Consider the following 22,697-nt stretch of genomic DNA (forward strand, 5'->3'; position numbering starts at 1 on the left):
AGTCTGGTTTTACATACTCTGGATGCTGTGAAAATTATAAATGAAAGTAGATTCAAGGGTATCTTTATCTATTTTTTTAAAAATTCCTCAAGTAATTCTCATTTATAATAAAGTTTGGAAACATAGCCAAAGCAGTGTATGAATAACATCTCTAGAAAAACAAATCAAAGTGACATTTGTTTGTTAAGCAGCGCTTTATAAACTTCAAATTCTTCTCATATGTGTCCCTTTTTTCAAAAGAAAATTCCAAACCTCAAAAACTTAGTATAAATGGAGTCTTTATTTCTTCTGTTCAAAGTATGTCCTCTTGGTAGAGATAAATCAATTTGGTTGTAATACACTTGTGCATGGAAGCAATGCTAGGAATCTCTCTCTCTGTATAGCTATCCTTATCTCAACTAGCAAAAACACTTTGTCTTTCTTATTATTGCTTATGTCTACTCTTCAACAAAATTAGAGAAAGGGCAGAACAGGTTCTGCCAGGAAGCGAGGGGCAGGGGGACGACCCCGCACAAAGGGGAGAAGTGGCCCCAACAATGTATGCACATGTGAATAAATGAATAAAGAAAAGCAAAACAAACTACAAAGTATGTCCCCACTAAATAACTACTTATTTCCAAAAGAACAGATAATTATTTTACTGTTTCCTGTATAGATGATAAATCATGGGAAAGACTGTGCTTTTCCAGGACAGACAGACTTTCTGAGAGAGTCCTTATCATTTGGTCAACTATGAAATAAAGAGGTGATCTAAACTAAATCATTTCTAGGAGTCTTATTTTACCTCATCTCTGCAAATACTAGGATTCTTTTATTTTCTTCTCATTCTAAATTGCTTCTTGACTGTGAATTCTTTCTGTAGCAACATACTAAAAGAATACATAAAGATCATGCAAAAGTTGTAATCTCATACTATTTGAAGTTAAACAATGACTTGGATATTGACTTTCATGAGTTTAGAAAAGAGGGTGAAGACTTCTCAGAGGATTAAATGTGTAGTCATGTACTGCGTAATAAATGGTATGTTGGAAGAAATGTGTCATTAGTCAATTTCATTCTGTGCAAACATCACAGAGTGTACTTAAAATAAGATGACTAAGAAGTCACTAGATGACATAATCTTATATAACTTGTTGTTGAGAGAAACATCACTAAGTAGTGCATGACTCTATGTATTTGAGGACTAAATATAACTAATAGTGTATCTTTCTAGAATGTTTTGCTAAACTCCATTTGGTGATGCAAAGTTGTCACTTTAAAGAATGTCTAAAATGACTCATCTCTTCAACATTCACAGAGCTCCTCCTACAAGCAAGGCTTTATGCTTTGTGCCATTAAAACAATGAGTAAGACTCCTAGTGTATTCTAAAGCTATAAATAGTTGGCTACAAAGTAGTACCTGGCAAAAGAAAACTTGGGGAGGCAGATGAAATGTTATTAAATCATAAATAGAAAGAACTATGACTTCCAATTCACAAATGCCTTAGCAAACACCGTATCAAATCCCTGGAGCATCGGTCCCCTGGCAGGAACTTACCTCTAGCTGGTGCAGCAGGGCTTTCCCTTTTTTATTTATTTCTACCATCAATGTAAAGATAGCAACTTTAATATCCTGTTCCACCTGCTTTTGATTTTGATTCACTTCAATTATTCTGAAAAATGAAAGGGGAAAACATTTAAAATTTAACACAGATTTGTAAAATAGTATTTGAAACCGATATTTTAATGTCTAAATTAGATCAAAATGTTTTCAGCCCTTAAAAGCTCTATCTCTAAGTTCTTCTATTAAAATTGACTGTCTTGAAGATGAGACAGGAGAGAGAATTCCTCCCAAAGATACAGTGATTGAATTCAACCTTAAAATCAAAATATATAACAATGGAAGAAAGTGAGCATATTCTGAGAAAATATAGATTCAAAAGATTATGATGACACCCAGGAAAATCGATTCTCCACTTAAAAGGATGCAATGGGGACAGTGAATGAACTAAAACTAGGATTTATAAACAAGATAAGGAAACTATGATTCTGAACAAGTTCTGTTGTATTCTCTGTAACTTGTGATACTCTAATCTAAACCCTCTGAATGGCTGAAGTACTCATTAAGCCTGAATAGAAGCATAAAGAAACAGTAGTTTTCTACTTTTAATAACACATTTACCTTAGTATAAGCAGCCAAATAACTATGTTTTATCAACCAAATACTTTTCTTTCTTTGACTAGAGAAGTGAGAATGCTACCTCATGAAAATGAATAGGATAGAAAGAAAACATACAGTACCAAACCAAATATCTTACAGAAGTAGCAAGGGACAATAGGGCAACTACCAAACATTATGAGATTAAGCAAAAAGCTTTGTTTCTACTGCCTCCTTCTCCCATTCCTACTTTCTAAAATTTATGAACAAAACTGCAGATATTTTATTCTTTCTTGGAAATTCTTTAAGATAATTATTTGATGCTGATATTGCTTTAAAATCAAGGAAAGTAGGTAGACCTCTGAAGCAACCAATCTCCAAAAAGTCATTTAAACCTTCATGATGGCAGACTGAGATGAATAAAGAAAAAAAAAATGCTATTTGTAAATACATGAAAAATGACTCAGTAGCACAGTTGTTCGGTAGAGTAAATTTCATCTTGCCTCAGAAAAGTTATAAAGAAATACAGGTGGACTGGAATAGAGGGCTTGCCTAGCATGCCTCAGGCCCTCAATTAAATCCTTAGTGCCATCAGCAAAACAAATGAAAAAACAAAACCAAAAAACCAACTGACCAAACAAAAACATAAGAAACAGAAGCAATAAACACTCAGCTACACAGTTCAGAAACCAAAATCAATTAAAATAATGCTAGTATTCTATAAAACAAAACATTAAAAAATTCCAAACCAGAAATTACTTAAAAAAAAAAAAAGTAAATGAACAAATTTGGATAACTTACCCTGCCTGGTTTTTAGACTTACTGAAGCAGACTAACAACAAAAAATAACCCACCAAAAGACTCCCTTCTTTGAATGAATAAGATATCCTCATGCTAGATTTTTTTCTACTCCCCACATAACCCTGAGCCATCTCTAGAGCAATAAATCCCCTCTAAGATGTAAATACACTGGCAGTCATAAATATCTTTGCAAGATAGTATCCAAAGGGTGCCTCTGATCCTGGCTTACATGGTAAAAGAGAGGTCTGCTCCTAATTTGATTTCTTAGGCCAAGTTTTCTACTTAAGCCCTCATGAGTATTGGTCACATCTCATACATACAATTAAAGGCCTGGAAATTAACATAGACACAGGTACAGAAAACCCCATGGTATGCAATAAGGCTATGTTAATTAAACCTGCCAGTCACCCTGACCCTCCCTAGGACTGACCAGATTTTTCCCACCTTAAAACTTTTAAATTGATCTTAAAGAGACCAAGGCTTCTGTGCCACCTGGCAGGAACCCACCAGTTCTCTTGTGGTGCTTTCTTTTTTCTTTCCTCCCTTTTCTACTGTTTTTGCAATCTGTGTCCAGTTCTCTATTCAGGCAACACAAGAACTTGGGATCTTCTGGACTAGAGTCTTCTCAGACCACTTAGCCCAGATATATTGTAAGAAGCCACAGTGATCATGGAAGTGAGATATTAGCAAAAAAAAAAAAAAAAACACAATGGAACAGAATAGAGCCCAGAAATAATTCTACACTTCAATTATTTGTTCAATAAATGTTCATTATAAAATTTCCATCACTCAGAATCAAAAATTTTTAAAACACTATTCTGCTTGACAAATTATACTAGTCTGATTAGATTATGGGAAAGGAAATAGTACTTGGTTAACTATAGTTGTTATGTGAAAGACAAAAGTCGAAAAAGGAAATGAGCAAGCTGGTAAGAGTACAAAAACTAAAAGACCCAACACAATAATAATAATGACTATTATACTAAAGTAAACAGTACATTATGTTATAACAATAATAATACTGGGACATAAAAAAAGGTTAGATCATCTTTAAGAATCTCTTTTTGGTAAAAATAACAGATTTTTATGATTGGTCATAAGCAAGATGAACCTCAAGGGCAGAGATGATTTTTCCAAACAACAATGTTCAAAGACCCTGCAGGTCTCTTCTGTTCAGGCTCTTTCCATTAAGCATTTCTTGACCTATTTAGGCAGTGGCATGCTACTTTTGCATGCAAAACAACAAAAGAAAGAGGACATGGTATTGATAGGTAGGTTAAGGTGGAAACCAAATGTCAGTATGTGCCCCAAATGGGATTCAAAAAAGGGGTTAGCGAAACCATTTTTCAAAGAGGTTAGTGATTTGCTCCTCAATTGCTGAATTCTGAGATGTGAGCTTTGGCACAGCTGATTTCCTTTCTTGGAGGACAAAAGACATAATAAGTGATTATCTACAAACGGCTTACATACCCCGTATCAAAGAACAAAAAAGGTATCTGAAACAGGTTAACAGCTCCTATCTCCTTCTGTCCTAAAATTTCCACCTCTTTGCAATTAAAAGATCACAGGGAAAGCATCTCAAATTTGAGCAAACTTTAAAACAGCAGTTAAGTATAGAATCAAACGTTAGGAATATTTCACAATACTGGCAAAAATGGTTGATCTTGTTTTTAAACCTTGACATTTCTTTAAAACTAGAAAACATCACATAATTATAAGTACCTACCAGATAAATGAGTTATTACCAACTATGTTTATTATCACATTAGTTTTTAAACTTCATGGATGAAAAAAATGCTTCTGAACTCAGTTTCTGAAAAAGTATTATCGACCATGTGTTGTTAAGTCATCTGATAGTTTACTACTTACTTCACAATGAATTAAGGAAATGTCCTTTTCTAAAAGCAAACACACACATGTAATACAATAAATGCAAATTTACCTGTTTTGGATCTGATTTCCTGTATACTTTATATATTTTGTTTTTTCCATCAGCTTGGTGATAAGTGTATCTATGATCACTTTCTGATTCTGAAAAGCTTCTTCTATAAATTGATATCTGAATAAATAAATAAGATTATTTCATATATCTATATAATGAGGGAAAGAAAAAAGTTAAAAGTGAAATAATAATATAAAGAGGTAATACAATAAAAAAGGGTATAAATAATAATGCTTTAAGGCACTAAATATACCTCTATTAAGGCAGGTTTTCCCTTCCTCTCAAATTATTCTTGAAAAAGTCTACAGATACTATTTATGAGCACTCTTGAAAGTATTACAAAAGTTTAAAAAAGACACAAACTCTAGAGATCATCTGGCCGAACTGACAAAAAGTAGTCAAAGACAAATTAGCAGTTTTATTAACTACTTTGTAGTTTCATAATTATGAAAATCTGCTGAAATAAACATTTCAAGGTCACTTTTAATCAACAAGTAGCTATGCTGTACAGATAAACTGGGGCGAGGGGAGTCAAAACTCCTGATGTTGTGCCTTGTGATAAAGCTTTGAGCAAACACTACACAGGATATAGCACTTACAAAATGTACTAACTTAGAAGTGAAGGCAATCTATGTTAGCAAACTATGTAAAATAATGCAAGAGATGTACTAGAGAGGATCAGCAAGTGTAGAAGATCATATAAAGAATTCAAGTTTTTTCATGAAAGCACAAATACAGTATTTTTAGATAAATTTCACGTGTGACTTTAAATGTGCAAGTGTAATCAGTAAGTATTCTAAATAACTTTGTCAGAATTAGAAAAAAAGCAATGATTAATTCTATTGGATTTCCTTTGTTCATAATAATGACATTATTAATTTTCTTAGGCAAATTAATTTTTAAAATCTTAGTAAAATTATTTTTTACTACACTGTCTGGTACCTTAGTATGATGTAATACTAAAAGAAATAATTAAAATTCATTCTTTTGATGCTCCTAATCTCAGTGGAAAAACATTCAATATTCTATTATTAAGTATGATGTTTTAGGTTTTTCGTAGATAATGTTTATCATATTCAGGAAATTCCCTCTTATCCCTAATTTGCTAAGATTTTTTTTTAATATCATAAATGTATATTTAATTGTACTGGATGTTTCTTCTACTTGTATTGAGATGATTATATAATCTTTCCTTTCTTCGTTTATATGACATCGATTTTTTTTAACATAAGAATTTTGTATTCCTAAAATAAGGCCAACCTGATTGTGACTGTCTAAAACCACAGAACTACTCAAGTTAGTTTTCCTATTTCTTACAAGTTTTACATTCATTTCATGGAGACTGGTCTATAATTTTCTATTGATAGTCATCGTCAGTTTTTGGTATAAAGGTTATGCTGGCTTCATGAAGTAGATTACAAAGAATTCACTCTTCTATTATGATTACTCCTGAGACAAGGAATTTCTTATAAAAGAAAGGTGTTTTTACCAAAACTATTTTGTATACTCATTAGAGAAGCCATTGGGTCTGCAGTTTTCTGAGAAAGTTTTAAATTATGGATTTACATTATAGGACTATTACAATTTTCTACTTTATTTTACATTAGTTTAGAAAAGCTGTATTTTCTAACAAGTTCTCTATTTCATACAAAAACTTTGACTGACATACTGTTTCCATCTTTTTTTTTTTCTTTTATTATTCGTGTGTGCATACAAGGCTTGGGTCATTTCTCCCCTCTGCCCCCACCCCCTTCCTTACCACCCACTCCGCCTTTCCATCTTTTTAAACAAAAAACTGTATTTACTTAGACGCATTCAGAATGTCAACAAAATGACTACATTTTTGGGGGGGGGGATAATTACACAGTGGTGTTCAGTTCAAAGCACAACAGTTATTTGTATGAGCTGCATCAGAGACAAATGAAGATAAAAAACTCTGCCATCCCCATACATAAATTATTAGTGCTATGCAACAACAACCTGCTTTGAGTGCCCATGCTAATTTACAACCCAGCAAGGTTATGGCTATTGAAAATACCACCAGAGCAGGTTATCTAAAGACACATTTGGTTGTGTGTTAACTGTATATATTTTTTCACACACACACACATACACACACAAAGACACTATACAATTTAAAACAAATCTTGCACAGCCTAATAGTTCAATTTTTTTTCCTTTAAAAGGAGTGAGGTGTGTACATGAGGCTTAAATGCTTGATAGACAAGAAAAAAAAAACTGTGCTAGAACCAACTTATTCATCATCTTCTTCATTTTTCCCTTCATCTTCATCTTCCCCCTCTTGCTCCTATTCCTTCTTTTTCTTGCTCTTTTCAGTCTTGACAAATCCCTTTTCCACTGTTACCAGATTTTCCCTTTAGTGCACTAGGTAGCACTATCTTTTTGGCATTTTCCCTTCAGCTCTGCTGCATTCTTTTATATAAGGCTGCTTTGCCACTTGCTGCAGGGTTTTTTGTTTCCTATCTCTACAAGTTCCTCTGCAGCATCACCAAAGGTTAGGCTGATACTCAAGAACAGAACAAGAAGACTGAAGGACTCTTGAGTGCACTGATATTCTTGAAATTTTTTATTCCCCTTTTAGAAAGGACACAGGATTTCATTTAGCAGACTCGGTCTCCCACCTCTATGAGCACTTGTTAGAAAACTCTGAGAAGTTGACCAAGTATGTAGGTGCTTTTCTTGTGCTCTTTCTGGCAAGTTTACACAAAGAATGCATATGATGACATTTTGTGGCTCAGCTTTTTAGGGTCTTTTGCCCATGTTTAACTGTTTTCCTCAGTGAGGCACAGAGAAAATTGGTTCTCATTTGCCGAGTGCTATCTCTGTGGAGCAAAATGTACTACAATGGCTGTCTCATTTTCATCTGTGGAATATGTAGTGATGTCTCTTTTGCACTCTTGGCATTATTTGGGCCTACTTTCTCTTCTTAATCACAAATAAAGGGATTTTTGCTCATTTTAGTAATCTTTTGAAAGACTTCATTTTTAGCTTTGACTGTTTCTGTATTTGTCTTTATTATTTCCTCTTTAAACCCAATTTAGATTTAATTGACTACTTTTCCTAACCTGTTTACTAACAAATCTCTGCATGTGAAGATATGTATTTTGGGCCTGATATAAAATTTATTTGAAAAATAAGTTTTAGCTCAGTGGTAGAGTGCTTGCCTAGCATGAGTAAGTCCCTGAGTCTGATTTCCAACATGTGGCAATGGGCTAGGGTGGGGAATAGGAATCACTTTCCTAGAAATCTCAAGCCTTGATCAATATGTAGTATTTTCACTATGAGTCAGATAAAAATATTTTCCAAATCCATTAGAAGTTCTCTGATGATTTAATTAAACTTATTTTGAATGCTTATTTTCTAGTAATTTGAAAGTGAAATTTACAAGAGTAGAGATTTCATACCTTCACAATTTTTGCCTCATCATAATCCTTTAACCTTTGTAATTCAGTGCAAATTTTCCAAAAACAAGGACATTCACTTATCTAACTATAGGACAGTCAGTTATTAGTTTCAAGGAAATTGACATGGATACAATACTGTCATCTACTACCTACAGAGTATATTCCAATTATATCATTGCTTTCAATAATGTCTTCTAAATCATTCTCCCCTCCAGTGTAGAATAAGGTCCAGGATTTTGCATTGGTGCATTTAGTTTTCATATGAGGTTCATTTCTTCATTTCCAAACATGATTTTTTTCTAGGTTAATTACATTGGAATATGCAAGTTATTTTATAGGAGATCCCTCTTTTCCTTCCCTCTTCCCCTTAATCCCCCAACCCCCATGCTGGAGATTGAACCTAGGACCTTGAATGTACAAGGCAAGTGCTCTACTACTGAGCCACACCCCAGTCCATATCTGGATATTTTGAACTGTGACTGGATACTATTTTGCAAAACTCATTACTGAATAAATTTAGGACTAGATTGTTATCTTTCTCTAGAACAGATTTATATTTGCTTCTACCAGGTGCTTTGGGGAACAGCAACATGACTTTAACCTAACTTTAGGTGTAGAACTTCAGTTCCTGTGAGGAACTACTTACTAGCTAATTCATCTTTACTATAAAAGCGTGGACTTTCAGAACCGCAATTCAAGGCAAGAGGAAGCCTTCACCCCTTATGACCTTTGAACCCTAATCCCTGACATCTCAGCCTTGGGATGTACTCCTCAACCTCCAGGCAAATGCCTAAGGGGGGAAAAGGCCCCTTCCATGTTCCGGCCCCATTCCAACCTAATCCCAATTCAATAATTCTTTACTACTTTAGTAGCACTAAAAAATTTTGTAGATGACTTCTGGATTTTTGTCCAGGTTTTCCACTTGTGATCATCACTATAGTTGATCCAGATGATCTAGACATTGTATATGTATCAATTAATCCAAATCTTACTATCTAAATCAGTGGCTGCTAACTCAAAGGTCTATTGAGGTCAGATGTAAAATTAACCTTTGGTAGGGACTGTAATGAACTGCAAAAGGCAAGCCTCATTCCAAAGAGCATAAAGTTAATTCTAGCCAAAAGCTGGCATGAAAGCATATGGACTCAGCCAGGCACTGGTGGCTCAAGCCTGTAATCCTGTCTATGTGGGAGACTGAGAACGGGAGAATCATGGTTTCAGGCTGGCCTGAGCAAAGAGTTCATAAGACTCCATCTCCAAAAATAACCAGAGCAAAGAGGTGGCTCAACTGGTCAAGTGCCTGCTTTACAAGTGTAAGTCCTTAGTTCAAACCCCATTCCCACCAAAAAAATAAAAATAGAAAGCATATTGATTCAACTTGCCTAACATGCATAAGGCCCTGAGTACAACCCCTAGCACTAAATAAACAAATATAAAATAAAATAAAGAAAGCAAAGCAAAGCAAAGCTTTTTAAGTTGGGCACACTTTAAATCTAGCACGTGGAAGGCTGGGGCAGGAGGATTGTGAGTTTGAGGCTAGCCTGGGTTATGTATCAAGACACTGTCTCAAAAAAACTAAAGTAGATGGACCTAGGGTTGTAACAACTATTTTCTATAAAAACATAATTCTTTTTTAAAAAAATGTAAAATCTCCTTACTGTATAACATTAACAACTAATTCCAAACATTCCACATATTCACTGTATGTGAGCTAGTGTATCCCAAGTTAAAGTGATTTTGCTCCATAGGACATCTGAAATGTCTTGAGACATTTTATAATCATTTTTTAAATTTTCACTCAGGACAGGTGTGCGGATGCTACTGGCATCTAGTTGGTAAAGGTCAAGATACATACAATACAACGCACACAGTCTCCTCAAACAAAGAATTATCTAGCTTAAAATGTCAACAGCTCTAAATGTGAGAAACCCTGGTATAGATCAGCATACTACTGGCCAAACAAAACAGATCTGCAGACTGTCATTTGGCCGGGTGGTAGCAGTCCTTAAGTCTGCATAAAGCTGCATTGTAAATCTGTGTACATAATGAAAGATGCTGGTACCTATGTTCTTTGTGTTCTAGCAGTTGACAGTCCCGACATGTCAACTTGTCACATGTCTCGCAGTAAAGCTTCAATTGCTCCTTTTTATGAAAAGGACAAAACACTGGTCGCTGACTGGTCACACCAACTGCCTCTGCAGAACAATGGGAGGCAAAGAGAAGAAAATTAATATAACTGAATGGTAAATAAATACTACATTGACCATTTATACTTAAATTCATTGATACAGAAGAACTACAAAGTTTCAGCTATGCTGTTAACTACCACTAGGTATTATAAATATTACATATTCTCAGCATTTCATTAAAAAAGTAAATGAGCTTTTTACTTTCTAATGAAAGAATGCACATTAATTCAAGAGTATTTTAAGGGTTAATAGTATAGTTAAAAAGATGTTTTATGGAATTAAAAAGCCTTATGAACACAGTCCAAATATAAAAGGGGATTTTTAAAAACTGCAATTCGGTGGCTCACACCTGCAATCCTAGCTACCCAGGAGGCAGCGAACAAGAGGATCTTGGTTTGAAGCCAGTGCGAGCAAATAGTTCATGAGACTGTATCTCGAAAAAAAGGGGTGGCGGAATGGCTCAAGGTGTAGGCCCTGAGTTCAAATCCCAGTATGGCACAAAAACAAAAGAAATGAAAACAAAACTCGATTTGGAAAATCTAGTAAAAATGTATAAGAGGAATAAATAATTTTTCTCTTTTTTTGTAAAAATTCTAACAGAGGATACCCATTAAGACGGAAGTAATCATATTTCCACTATTATACTGTAGTTACCTACATGACTTCTCTTTACTTTTCCAAAGTGGGGACAAAACTGAGAAATGCTCATGTTATAATGGTAAGTGAAAAAATCAGAATAAAAGTTACTATAATGACTGATTAAATATAAACACAAGTTTTCTCATTAATAATTAAAGGTAAAATCCAAACATTTCAGAAATAATTCCACTTCCAGAGATAACTCTATTAATAACCTGGTATGTGTTCCTCTGGTTGTTTTTCTAGGTATAGAAATACATATGTATACTGAAGTGTTTTGTTTTATAAAACAAATTGCACTATAGATAGTTTGATAAGATGTTTTCTTTAATTAACTTTATCTGAAGTAGCTTTCTCAATTAGTAAACGCATCTCATTCTTATTAATTAGTTAATTAATTTTTGAGGCTGAATCTCCCTATGTGGCCAAGGCTGATCTTGAAGTTGTAATTTCAACTTCAAGTTTCTGCCTCAGTCTCCCACTCATTCCCTATTCATTAACTGCATAAAATTCCATGAAACTGCCTACTAGTGGACATTTGGAAGTTTCTCATTTTTCCAATATTGTATGAAAACACTGAAGCAAACAGGAAATGTATAAATCATTTGAATCTTTCCATAAGATAAACTTCTAGTGGTATAATTGTTAGATCACAGGGTAATATACTCAGAAACAACTAAATGGTCCCCCAAAACTTGCAGCAACTTGCAGAGGTGGGGGACAAAGAAAGTTTTCACTATATTTAGATCATTTCTTTAATAGCTAATCAGTCATCAGCCATTTGTATTTCTTTTAAGAACTGCCTACTACTTACTTCTGCCATTTTGGTCTAATTCCTTTTATCATTTTTTGTCCAATTCTCTTTTTTTATTGACTTGTATAGCCACCCACCTGAAAAACTGTCTGCCAAATATTTTAGAAGTATTTTTACCCAGTTTGACATGAATTACATTTTTCCAAACAGAATTTTATGGCTTCAGTTGTTGACAAATGGTTCTAGAAATATACCCCTCACAGGTACATTTTTGTAGTTACTCTTTTATTATTTAAATCTTTATTCATCTCAAATTTATTTTTATATCATTCTCAATCCTTTCAAAAAACCTTACATGTATACCAGCAAGGAGAATCAGTTCATGGATTCATATATTGTGATAATACAATAAAACTATAAAGTTGAAAATAAAAACTACCAAAACCAAACCTCTAAGATAATTTTCTTATCAATTCTTTTCAAGAATTTTTGGGTTCATAACAATCATACCATTCAACAATTTACTTTTCACATTAAATACATGAAGTGGTCATTTACAGAACTGCCAAGGTAGAAAACAAATAAAACCAAAAATTCATAAATCTCCCAACTGCTTGGTAGCTATAAATGAAGAGTATCTTAAATATAACAGGAATGAAGTGGTAATTAAAAATTCAAGATTTAAACACTTATTTAAGTAAGAAAAAGGAAAACAATGTTAAGTATACATCTCAACCAAGTTAGTAATGGAACTTTAAAATAAAAGTAAGGTACCCTATGAGAAATACAACATAAGATTGATGAACTAATGAGTACTAAATAGGAAATTAGATGCATATATCCAACGGTTGTTTCCATAGATAAAAATAAAACATAACCTACTATCTAACTCAGAAAAAAAGGATAAATATACATAGAATTCAGAATTAAAAAAAAATAACCACACAGAGAAAGCTGGCATTTTATGATTTGGATATGATGAATCCTCCAAAAAAGTTCATGTGTGAAAGGTTTGGTCCCTGGCTGGTGGCTCCAATCACTGATAGGTTATTGAATCATGAAGGCACTGACTAATAAATGGATTGGTCCGCTGATAGATTGATTCATAGCTCAACAGGCTACTAGGAGGTGGGGCCTTGTGGAGGAAATAGGTCACATGAGAGAATGCCTTTGAAGGGTGTATCTTGTCCCCTGCCCTTCTTCCTAGCTCTCTCTGCTTCCCAGCAGCCAAGAAGTGAACAACTTTGCTCTATTACCTTTCCTGCCATTATGTTCTGCCTCACTAGACCCAGAAACAATGGAACTGGCCAATTTGAACTAAAAACTGCCTTTGAATCTGTGAACCAAAATAAATCTTTGCCTCTTTACATTGTTCCTTTCAGGTATTTTTCACAGTAACAAAAAGGCTGACAAACACAGCAATATATTACAAGAATATTAAAGCACAACAGATAAGACTCAATGGAATTAATTCCAGCAATGCTAAAATGGTTGAGTGTTAGCAATTTGAATATCCTCATAGCATCCTGCTCACTTCCCCTGATGTTCATGCCATCCAGGGTCTAAATGTAGAAAGGTTGATCAAGTATCTTTGACTTGCTTGTGGCAACCTGATTTGTTAATGTTGCCCAGGAATAACATAGTGCCTCTTTCTTATTTAGATAGAAAATAGTTTATGTGTTTATAGACTCCTTTTATTTTTGAAGTATTTGGATCCTGACTCATAATTATCCTCCTACTCCTAGGTCTCATCATCCTGGATGCTTTACAAGTTCAAATCAATTACCACAAGAAAGCCAGAGACCTACACTTCATTTTAGCTACATACTCCATGAGAACACCCTAGAATTTTCATTGTCCACAACTGTTCCATTTCTGTAATCGCAAATTCAAACATCCTGCTCTAATTAAACATTTTAAACTTTCTAATTCTTGCTTACTACTCTCACTGTATCTCATTGTTTTCTCTAGTCTCTAGCAACCAATCCTTTCTCCACTTTAACATGTGTCATTATAGTCATCTCTTATGATGTTGAATTTCTGTAACACCTGTCAAGTTAAGCCCCAATCATATACATGTGTCCAGTTCTTCTCCATACTCAACCCAGACTGCTGAGACCTGATGCTACCAAGCAAATCTTCTGTTTCTATAGCTGCAGCATTGTCAACTGGAGTTATTTGGTCTCCAATCAAAATCTCCAAATTAGAGGTTGGTACTCCTTTCATGTGCTGTTAGAACATATTTGCTTATGGTCTTTACTATACTATTATCTCCTAGAGTCCTAGTCACATTTTCATTTTCAATTCTTAGCAAAGTTCCTAGAATAAAGAACAGGCATACAAATACTGCCTGGCTCAAAGAATAAAGAGCAGCAAAATAAATTTTAAACAAAAAAATAGTAATGAGCCATAAAAGGGAATTATGTTCTGAGATAAGCTATATATGTGAACCCTTAAAATATTATGCTAAGGGAAATAAACCATGCACCAAAGGAAATAGATAGTGGTGATGATTATAAAACATTGTGAATATATGGAATGCCACTGAATTTGTACACTTAAAAATGGTTAAAATGACAAATTTCATGTTGCACATATTTTACAAAAATAAAAAAAATCTATGGGTGAACTTCATATTAAAAGCAACGTAATAAAAATTGGATACCATAATTACACAAAAAAAGCAAATCTTTTTTGGTTATTTATATGTCACAAGGCAAATATCACAAAGGAGTTTACTACAAGAACATCAGAAGTAAGATTTAAAAAACATTTAAGCCCATTTCTTGTCACATTAGACAAAAAGGGAGAGAAAGTAAAAAATAGCAACTTTTTTTTATGTCATTTACTCTACATTCACACCAAATTAAGACATTTTCAGCAACAGGAGCCTTGGGAATGTGAATGGAAGGCAGGATTCGACATTTGTAAGTACTCAAATTTCAACTATAATACTGACCTTCTGTATTTAAAAAATAAGTGAATATTTAATGCTTATAAGTATTTCAAATAAGTCAATATAGGAAGGTAGGGAAAAAAATGAAAAGAACTATTGATTACCTGGAGATACTTCCTCTTTCTGTCTGACAGTGTGGTCTTTCGTGAACTTCACCCTTTGATGAGCTCTAATACATGTCTTGCAGAGCCATTCCACACACTCTACACAGAACCCATTAGCTTCGGCATTGTCTTCACAGCTTGTACATACCTAGTGATAAAAGTAACATGTCACGTAAGTGTTGAGAGAAATGAAAAAAAGCTGGTCATGTCACTGTCAAACATAAATGACATGCCAACCACACTCTCAGTTTTCTTTTTTAAACCGTGTTTATTAAGTTTAAATTGATGCGTGCTGAAACTGTATGTACATACAATGGAACAGTTACGCATAGGTAAGGATTATTAGAAGTACACTCCGACTTACTTCAATATGCTAAATATTCCAGACACTAGACTAGGTGCTGAGGACACAATAGTCAGGAAAAGCAATCACAGAGCTGTCCTTATGATGCCAACATTCTCATAGAGGAAGAAAAGATTCAAACCCAGTTCCCCTACGTAGTAGCTGAGTTCAAACCCAGTTCCCCTACTTACTGAGTGGTCTCAGGCAAGTTAGAGTACTCATCTTTAAAATGAAGGTAACCGCACAGGTTTTCCTGAGTAGCTGTAAGATAAATGGGAGGTAGACACACCAATACCTAACTATTGAGAAATATCATAAGGAATGTATGACAAGTTGTAAGGGGATAGTATGGAGAAAGGGATCTCATCATAGTGGCATTGCAAAGTTAAGGAAAGCAAGAGGAGAGACTATCCAGTGGGAACTTTTACTAAAAAGACCCTATCAGCACCAAGATATGAAAGTTGAATCAACAACCTCTGGATGAAAAACATTTTAAGGCAGAGGGAGAAATATCATCAACAAAAATCTGCTGCCAGTGACTCATGCCTATAATCCCAGCTACTTAGGAGACTGAGATCCTCCAGATTTCAGTTTGAGGCCAGCCCCGACAAACAGTTCTTACTCCATCTCCAAAATTACCACAGCAAAATGAACTGGAGGTATGGCTCAAGTGGTAGAGTGCCTACTTTGCAAGCATGAAGCCCTGAGTTCAAACCCCAGTTCCACCAAAAACAGCAACAATAAAAAACACTAAAAAACAGTTGCAGGTGAAAAGACAGATACAAAGAACTGAAAGAAAAAAAGCAAGATCAAGTATGGGCAAGAGAAGATGCTGGTGGCAAGGCAGGCAGGGCCCAGTCAAGCAGAGTCACATGGCAATGTTTGTCTTTGTTTGACGAAATCTACTGAAAACCTTTCAGTAACAAAGTGGCATACCCAGATTTGCATCTTAAAATCACTACTGCTGAAATGTGGAGAACGGATTAGATAAGATTTAGACTAGAACAGATTTCTGCATTGAGCTTAACTGGGAGAATTTTCAGTGGTTTATAGATGAGGGTTTGTGGAAGCAGAGGTTTAAAAAAATGAATGAATTGGAGAAAGATTTAGGTTTGGACAATGCATTGGATATAGGTGGTGAAGAAGAGACTGCTCCTATATTTCTAGTATATATATATATATATATATATATAACTGTACATGGTGGTACCATTCTCTGAGTACAGATGTTAAAGTTTAGACAACATGTAAGCAGTTCATCTCATTTGTTGTTGGGAAAGAAAGAAACTACTAAATCCCAAATACCTGGATAATATTTCCAGGAAACCAAATCTTCCTTTTCTTAGCTCTTATCATCCTCAGCTTTTCTAACATTCTTTGTGTTACCAAGACCTGCTTCCTTGTGGTCATTTGGATTTCTTGATACCTGCCAATCCTCCTCTGGATCCACTTTCCAAGCTTTGTCCTCTGATGCTATAGATTTCTGTTAGATCTTATCTCATGTACTCCTGGGCTGCAACTGTCACTTGAATAAGGATGCCACCTAAAATTTAATCTCCACAGGAGGCTACACAAACGCATGAGAAATGTACATTCTACTCAGGAAAGATCTCTAGTAAATGAAGCAAAATTTAAAAAGGAAAGTAGGAAGACTATGTAAATGCTACTGCTAAGTTAAGAATGATGGGATGATGCGGGATGATTTATTTAAAAATTACATAAAACACTATAACTGAAGGATAAATTTTATAAAAAAACAATAGTTATTGCTAATGTAGAGAAGAAATAAAGTAGTTAGGAAGGTGAGGTAGGGATAGAAGTTCTACAAATATATCCTGTTCTCTAGGTTTTACTTCAGAAGTACATGAATGCTTTATATGCAGTTTATACAAATATAAATAAAAAATTTAAATCCCTAAACATCAAAACCAAGATGAAACAAATAAAACTGCCTATCAAGTGGGTTGCTTAACCACAGAGAAAAAAAATTTGTTACAAGTTAACTTTAAAACATGATTTAACTGAATACCTCCAGGGCATACAAGGTATGGTGTACCTGCTATCTTTCTTGCTTTATGTTTTGATACGAGCACATTACAATTTCCTCTCAGTTATAACTCCATTCTTCTATACACTCTTATTCTGCAAGCCACACTGCAGAAACTGCTTTACAAGCTGATTTTACTTTAGAGTCTAACAATGGGTAGTGCTGAAAGGAAGTGCAACATGCAGAAGAGACTGGATTCTTGTAGGATCAATAATTTCTATGATTATCAGTCTAGAAACGCTGATGCTGCTTCACCCCAGCAGCAGCAGTTCCTTCTCATAGAAACAGCTCTCTAGTTGGCACTTTTTCCAAGATGTGTAGAACCCACTTCAGCAGTACCAGCACTACGGGCTCTGAGATTTGGGTCTCATTTTAAACATTCAGACTCTGGCACCAGCCAAGCTGCAACTACTTCTCACATGTTTGAGCTCAAGTTTGCTTGACCACTCTATCTTCTAACCTTTTTTTTCCACTTACAGTGCTGGGGATCAACCCCAGTGCCTTGTATATACGAGGCAAGTGCTCTACCACTGTACTACACCCTGAGTCCATAACTTTCTACCCTTGTTTTGCTGGCAGCATTGTGGTTTGAAATCAGATCCTCTACCACTTGAGTTGTGCCCCCAGGCCTTTTTCCTTCAGATTGTTTTTTTGAGACACTAGTGCTTTTGCCTGGGCCGGCCTTGGACAGGATCCTCCTATCTCTGCTTCTCAAATACCTGGGATCAGAGATATGCGCCAGCACCAGCTTATTTTTTGAGACCAGGTCTTGCTACCATTTTTTTTTTTCAGGCTAGCCTTAAACTGTGGTCCTACTGTCTTCCACCTCTCAAGTAGCTAGGGTTACAGGTATGAGTCTATTTCCTCAGCTGCCACACAATGCTGCTAACTCTGTGATACTTCAAGAATTACCTTTTTGTTTTTTTAAAATACAACTGTGTATCTAGTTAACAATTCTTGATTTTAAGAATTAAAATGGTTCCTTATTGCACTAAGACTAATATAACATATCCTATAATATAAAATGTATATTTTTCTTGGAAAAAATAATTGCCAACATAAAGAACTAAGATTTCTAGTATAGAAAAGACAAAAAATATAAAATTAAAAGTAAACCCCTATAATTCTAAATTTGACTTGTAAGTATCAGCATATACTTACACTGGAAGAGTTGCTCAAGTGGTAGAGCAATTGCCTAGCAAGTCCAAGGCCCTCAGTTTAAACCCCAGTACCACCAAGGGGAAAAAAAAAAAAGGCAGTATGTACTTACAGTTCATCTTTTTAATAAAAAGACTTTGTTACATTACTTTTCTGAAAGGCCTAGAACCCAGTGGTGATGTGCGCCCATACTGTGATCTACAGAATCAATTCCTTTTGTTTTGTGCTAGAGATTGAACCCAGGCCTCATTCATGCTACACACACACTCTATCACCTCACTCACATCCATTCTTTAAAGCTGGCTCCACAAAAATTATAGGCGTATCTCCTACAACAAGCCCTGTTGCAGACATCAAAATTAGTCACATACATATATGAAAAAAAATTCCAATAAGCATAGCTAATAACCATTTTTCCCTAAGCAGACTTAAATCTTTTGCTTTGTATTAAAGGAACCGCCTACAGGAATCATTGATAAATAAGGATCCACAGGTAGATAAATACACGATACTTGACACTAATCCCTACTAGAGAGCCAAAGAATATCCTTAGGGACCCAACATCTAGATTTAAAAGGCGATTTAAGAGGCCAATAGAAATCTTCTATATGTTAAGCCAGACAAGGTGGCACATGCCTGAATTCCCAGAACTCAGGAGCTTGAATCTAGTTTGAGTTATATAGTGACTCTGTATCAAAACAAGGCCAGGTACAGTGGCTCATACCTGTAATCCCTGCTACTTAGGGAGGTGCAGATAAAAGAAGAGGATCACTATCTGGGCAAAAAGCAAGACGCTATCTGAAAAATAACCAAAGCAAAAAGGACTGTGTGTGGCTCAAGTGATGAAGTGCTTGCCTAGCAAGCAATGAGGCCTAAAGTTCAAACACTAATACCACTACTAAAAAAACAAGAGGACGACAAAAGATGTGGGTTATAGAAGTAGGAAGGAAAAGCAAAATATCATTGGATCTCTAAATCCAGCACTTTGGACAATGCTGCCAAATGAAGCATTCATAGAAATAACATGTAGAAAAGAAGCCTGTATTTCTTCTTTTTTTTTTTCCTCCTTTCCCCTCCCCTCTCTCTCTCTCTCTTAGTTTGTTTTTGAGACAGGGTCTCTACATAACACCTCAAATGCTGAGTTCACAGGCACACCCGGACGAGAAGATTTTCTTAAAAATATAGAAACCTTACTGATCAAGACATAATGTATTTCCTATGTATCATTATATAGTTTAATAATTAAAATAGAAAGATGAAAAAAGAATGAAGTAAAAATTTAATTACTAAAACACAGTAACTCAGTACAAAGCAATGAAATATGATAAACAGACTTTTTCTCTGGAGGGTATGGGAAATATGGGGATAGAATCTGGGACTTCCGCGTTGACAGAAATAAACTTCTGTTTTATTTCTTACATGCTCAATATCATTTAATGTCAGAGATTAATGGACTAAAGTTTGGCTCCTCTCATGTACAGTCCTCCAGCATTTGGCAAAAAGTTCAAGATTTAAGCGCTTACCTGATTCGACTTTTCTACTGTACTGCTGGGGACCTCTGTAGTGTCCTTTACGAAAAAGTTATCTATGATGTGTCTTTCTGCACACTCTTGGCTGCAAACTGGGCATCGAATGACTCCAACTGTGAAAGACAAAGTTTCAGTCTAGGTTTTAACACAAATATACCGAGTACTAAACCAGTACATCTCATTTAAACTGTAATTGCTTTTTTTCTTGTAATTTCTGTTCTTTTTAAAATCATACCTGCTTTCTAAATTCACAAGCAATTCATTTTATGTACATATACATGAATTTTATTTATATCTCACACACGAAATATATTAAATGTTGCATAAATCCTATCATCATAATTATCATTATTATTATTTCGTAGCACTGGGGATTGAACCCAGGTCCTCATGCATACTAGGCGAGTGTCAGCCGATAAGTCCTCCTGAATTTTACCAAACATCCCCATGGCTACTGTTTTAACTGTTTAGCAATTTTTCTAGCCCAGTTTTTAAACAGGGATGTGTAGATCACAGATTTTTTAATGAATAAGGGGCTTTTAAATGAAATATATAAGAACAAATACAAAACAAGTGCCAATTCATCTGTATATATCCAAGCAATAAGCCAATAATTTTAATTAAAAGAAATGCCTGAGCCCATGTCAGTGGCTCAGGTCTATAATCCTAGCTACTTGGGAGGTTGAGATCAGAAGGACTACAGCTTGAGGCCAGCCTGAGCAAATATTTCATGAGACCATCATCTCCAAAACAGAGAAAAATGGACTGGAGGTGTGGCTCAAGTGGTAGAGTGCCTACTTTGCAAACATGAAGCCCTGAGTTCAAACCCCAATCCCACCAAAAAAAAAAAAAAAAATCTGCTTGGGGTAGGGATATAGCTCGGTAATACAGCACTATCTCACAAGTGTCAGGACCCTGAGTCACTCTTCAGCACCAGTTTGTGAGACCCCATCTCCAAAAACTAACCAGAGTGAGATGCACTGGAGGTGTGGCTCAAGCCATACAGCGCCTACTTTGCAAGTGCAAAGTCCTGAGTTCAAACTCCAGTCCCACCAGAAAATAAACTTTAAGAGATTTATAAAAATCATTATAGAAAATGTTGTTGGTTTTAAAGCATTAAAAAAAAAAATTCATGATTATAAAGATGCCAGTTCTCCCAAATGTATTTATAGATTCAATGCAGTTTGGGGCGGAGGGGGGGGTGGTTGTTAGTGCTGGATATTGAACCTGGAGTCCTACAGATGCTAGGCAAGCACTCTCCACTTGAGCTACACACTCAACCCTTTTGGTCTTTTTGTTTTTGAGATAGGGTCTCATTACTACCTTTGCCCAGGCTAGCCTTGAACTCATGATCGTCCTATCACTGCTTCCTTCCAAGTACCTGAGGTTACGGGCATGCATCACCATGCCCAGCTTGGAACTTTAACAGGATGCTGGTGAGCTGAGGCCACATGCTACTAAATAATAACACATATTACAAAGCTATAGAATTCAGTAATTTACTTCATTCCGGTATTTATGTAAAAGTAAACAAAAATAGAACTGAAATGCACACCAGAAACAGACTTGCATATATGTACAACTGACAGATATGACCCTAGAAATCAGAGGAAAAATAGATGAACTTTTCAGGTTGCTGGAACAACTAATTATCTATTCAGGATAAGGGATGAAATCAGATCTCTTCTTTACCTGATCCAAAAGAACAGTTCTTTGGATACATTAAGAACTTCAGGACTGGCTCAAGTGGTAGTACGCCTACTGTGCAAGCACGAAGCCCTGAATTCAAACTCAGTCCCACCAAAAAATAAAAATAAAAAACAAAGAACTTTAAAAATTTTGCTATAGTTTTGAGTATTAAATGTCCCAATTGTCTACCTGTTAAAGGCTGGTTCTGAAAGTAACATTACTAGGAAGTAGTGGAACCTTCAGGAGGTAGGGCCTTGTGGGAGAGGTCACTAGGTCATTGGGGATATGTCCTGGAAGGAGGTTGTGTGACCCTGGCCCCTTGCTACCTCTTGCTTCCTGGCTGATGGTCTGACTGGCTTTCTTCTACTGCGTGCTACCACCCGGATGTGCTGCTTCACCAAAGGCCCAAAGCAACAGGACCAACCCATCATGGACTGAAACTTCAAAAACTGTAAGCCAAACCAAAAGAAACTATTAAAAAAAATTTATTCTCTTGGGTATTTTGTTATATGAATGGAAAGCTAGCTAGCACAACATTTACAAAGAAGCAGAGAATATCTTTGTGACCTTGGAGTAGGAATAAACTTCTTCATCAAAATGAATGTTGTACAACTACAGGTAGTCAAAAGATGATTGTGTTCAGCTGGGTACAAGTGGCTCAAACCTATAATCCTAACTACTGGGGAGGCAGATATTAGGAGGATCAGGGTCTGAGGCAGACAAGGGCAAATAGTTCACCAGACTCTATCTCAGAAGTACCTAGCACAAAAAGGACTGGAGGAGTAGCTCAAGTGGTAGAAGGCCTACCTAGCAAGCGGGAGGCTCTGAGTTCAAACCCTAGTACTGTTCCCCCTCAAAAGATAACTATGTTCAAAAACAGAAGAGAAGCCCCAAAGTGGCCTAAGTTCAACACATAATTACCAAGAAGTACCATTCCAAATCTGTAAACACAATAGTACATTTCGCAGAAGAAACATTTTTATT

The 22,697-nt window shown here is 35.5% G+C and overlaps 1 protein-coding gene across 3 annotated transcripts in view; it reads right to left on the reverse strand.

Annotated features, from left to right (window-relative positions):
* The window catches only part of Trim24 (tripartite motif containing 24), a 98,964-nt gene that overhangs the window by 40,102 nt on the left and 36,165 nt on the right, over window positions 1-22,697 (reverse strand). For all 3 annotated transcript variants that reach the window (XR_012444175.1, XM_074062247.1, XM_074062239.1), the window contains exons 2-6: window positions 20,019-20,137; window positions 14,948-15,095; window positions 10,368-10,500; window positions 4,881-4,997; window positions 1,538-1,652 (exon numbers count right to left, since the gene is read on the reverse strand). Coding sequence is in view for 2 of the 3 variants with exons in the window: in XM_074062247.1 (XP_073918348.1) it covers window positions 1,538-1,652; window positions 4,881-4,997; window positions 10,368-10,500; window positions 14,948-15,095; window positions 20,019-20,137 (632 nt within the window). In the remaining variant the exon portion in view is untranslated. The remainder of the gene's footprint in view (window positions 1-1,537; window positions 1,653-4,880; window positions 4,998-10,367; window positions 10,501-14,947; window positions 15,096-20,018; window positions 20,138-22,697) is intronic.

Source organism: Castor canadensis, chromosome 2 (genome assembly GCF_047511655.1).
Source record: "Castor canadensis chromosome 2, mCasCan1.hap1v2, whole genome shotgun sequence".
Classification (NCBI taxonomy): Eukaryota; Metazoa; Chordata; class Mammalia; order Rodentia; family Castoridae; genus Castor; species Castor canadensis.